This window comes from Echiichthys vipera (assembly GCF_963691815.1).
Source record: "Echiichthys vipera genome assembly, chromosome: 20".
Taxonomy (NCBI): Eukaryota; Metazoa; Chordata; class Actinopteri; order Perciformes; family Trachinidae; genus Echiichthys; species Echiichthys vipera.
Genome location: NC_139845.1, coordinates 1,535,440 through 1,537,939, shown reverse-complemented (window position 1 = coordinate 1,537,939; position 2,500 = coordinate 1,535,440). Strand labels below are relative to the sequence as shown.

The window sequence follows — 2,500 nt, the reverse complement described above, 5'->3', positions numbered from 1 at the left end:
CGTTTATATACACACCTCTCTCTCTCTCTCTCTCTCTCTCTCTCTCTCTCTCTCCTCTCTCTCTCTCTCTCTCTCTCTCTCTCTCTCTCTCTCTCTCTCTCTCTCTCTCTCTCTCTCTCTCTCTCTCTCTCTCTCTCTCTCTCTCTCTCTCTCTCTCTCTCTCTCTCTCTCTCTCTCTCTCTCTCTCCCCCCCTCTCTCTCTCCCCCTCTCTCTCTCTCCTCCCCCTCTCTCTCTCTCTCCTCCCTCTCTCTCTCTCTCTCTCTCCTCCCCCTCTCTTCTCCTCTTTCAAAACTTCCCTGATCTCTGACTCACGGCTGCAAATTTCCAAGGAGTCTCCCTTTTCCTCTCCTCCCTCCCTCCCTCTCTTCTTTTTCTCCTCCTCTTTCTCTCCATTGTCCCATCTGTCATCCCCTTTTTCCTGTTTCCGTTCTCCTCTTCCTCCTTTCTCGTCCGTCTCTCTTCCTCTTCTTTCTCCTCTTTTCTCCTGTCTTTAAGTTGTCTTCTTTCCTGTCATCCCCCCTCTTTTCTCCTCCTCTCCTCTTCTTCCATTCCCCTTTTGTCTCATCCTCTACTTTCTTTCCTCCTCCCCCCTTTCTTCACCTCCTCCTTCCTCTTTAATGTATCCTCCTTTCTTTCTTCTCATCCGTCCCTTTTTTCTTCCTCTCCTCTATTTAGGAAAGATAATCCCCCCTTTCTTTGATGTTTCCTTTCATCTTCTCTCCCCCATCTCCCTTCTTTCCTCTCCTCATCCTTCCTTCCTTTCTCTACGTTGTCTTCCTACTTTCTTCTTCCTCTCTGTTCCTGCTTTTCTTTCCCCTCTTCCTCCCTCTCTCCTCACTAGTTTGTCCTTTTTCCTCTCCTCTATCTACGCATCCTTTCATCCTTCAGCTCCTCTTCCTCCTTTCTTCCTCACTCCTCGTCTCTTTCCCTTTCCTCTCCTCTTCCTCAGCTCCTCGTCCTCCTCTCGATGATGTCACTTCCTGTCGGTTGGAACGACTCGGCGGCGGTTGAAACCCGGCGTTCAGATGCGCGGACAGATAAAAACTAGGTTGTGGCTTCGGTTCGATGCAGCCGAGGGAAAAACGCTGACTCAGAAGGTTTCAGACGGTCCTGGCGTCGCCCAACGCAGACTAAAGGTCGATGTCAGCGCGCAGGCACCATAGAAGAAGAAGAAGACGAGGACAACGGCGGCGAACACGAACTGGTGCTGCAGCGTTTGAGTCAGAAGAAGAAATGTTCAGGTGATGATGTTGGCGTTTCCTGGAAGTGAGAGCGGTAACCAGGTCAGGCCGCCGCACCGTCTGCACTTTAGAGAGCGCCCGTCTGACAGGAAGGGTTTCTGTCAAGTCATCCTGCGTTTGACTGACAGGTGAGCGGCTGTGCAATGCATGCTGGGAAACGGCACCAGCACCCTCTGAACTGGCACAAAAGAGTCGAATCATGAAAAGTTTCTTTATTTATGCAGATCGTTCTTCTTCAGTGGTGAGTAACCACAGAGTGTTACGTCCGTTTCTGCCCCTAACCCATGTATAGCAAACCTGCAATGCATTGTGGGTGATCTCCACCCCTGGAGTTGTCCACTGGATCACTCAGCCCTCCGAGGGTCCATCTCACCGAGTCACCTTCAGTTTTTCACACTGTTGAAACTTAAACGTGCAGTCAGCGACATGTGTTTGATCGTACTCTCTGAAAACGACGCTCTGCTCCGATGGTTACATCACAGGAACACGCCTCAAGCTAGCATACGCTAAATGACGTTAGCAGTTGCTATCTACGAGTATCCTCAAAGCAACTTCAGTCAAAAGCAACTGGACTTGGTTCTTTGTCTAGGAAGACGTTTCCCCTCTCATCCAAGAGGCTTCATCAGTTCATGTACACATCTGACTAGGACCAGGACCAGGACCAGGACCAGGACCAGGCTGGGACTGGACCAGGACCAGGACCAGGCTGGGACTGGACCAGGACCAGGCTTGGAGTGGTCCAACTAACTGGTGTGGAGATCCAGGTATTTAACCTCTCACAGGCCGATGATGTCACTGGAACCCTTTGTGCTCCAAGTGCCAACGACCGTCGTTAGAGTGGCAGTCGTTGGTGGAAGTAGGTCTGGACTTGGTTAGTGCTGGTCCAGTCCCACCTGGTCCTGGTCCCAGCCTGGTCCTGGTCCTGGTCCAGTGGCTGGTGGGAAGTTAGTTTGGACTTCGTTAGTGCTGGTCCAGTCCCAGCCTGGTCCTGGTCCCAGCCTGGTCCTGGTCCTGGTCCAGTCCCAGCCTGGTCCTGGTCCAGTCCCAGCCTGGTCCTGGTCCAGTCCCAGCCTGGTCAGATGCGTACATGAACTGATGAAGCCTCTTGGACGTCTTCCTGACAAATAACCAAGAAACATCTGAACTGTCCCTTTAAGCATGCGTCGCCTAACTCCAACCGTATCTTCACCGTCGGTCCTTTGCCGAGTCAAAAACACCAAATATTCTCCTGTTTCAGCTGCTTTTTATTGTTTTATAC

At 51.4% G+C, this 2,500-nt stretch overlaps 1 protein-coding gene across 1 annotated transcript in view; it reads right to left on the bottom strand.

Annotated features, from left to right (window-relative positions):
- Positions 1-1,343: 1,343 nt before the first annotated feature.
- Positions 1,344-2,500, bottom strand: part of grip1 (glutamate receptor interacting protein 1) — a gene marked incomplete at its 3' end in the record, with an annotated part of 57,962 nt that continues 56,805 nt past the window's right edge. Inside the window, exon 22 of the mRNA XM_083935051.1 lies at positions 1,344-1,420. Within this exon, the coding sequence (XP_083791177.1) occupies positions 1,344-1,420 (77 nt within the window). The remainder of the gene's footprint in view (positions 1,421-2,500) is intronic.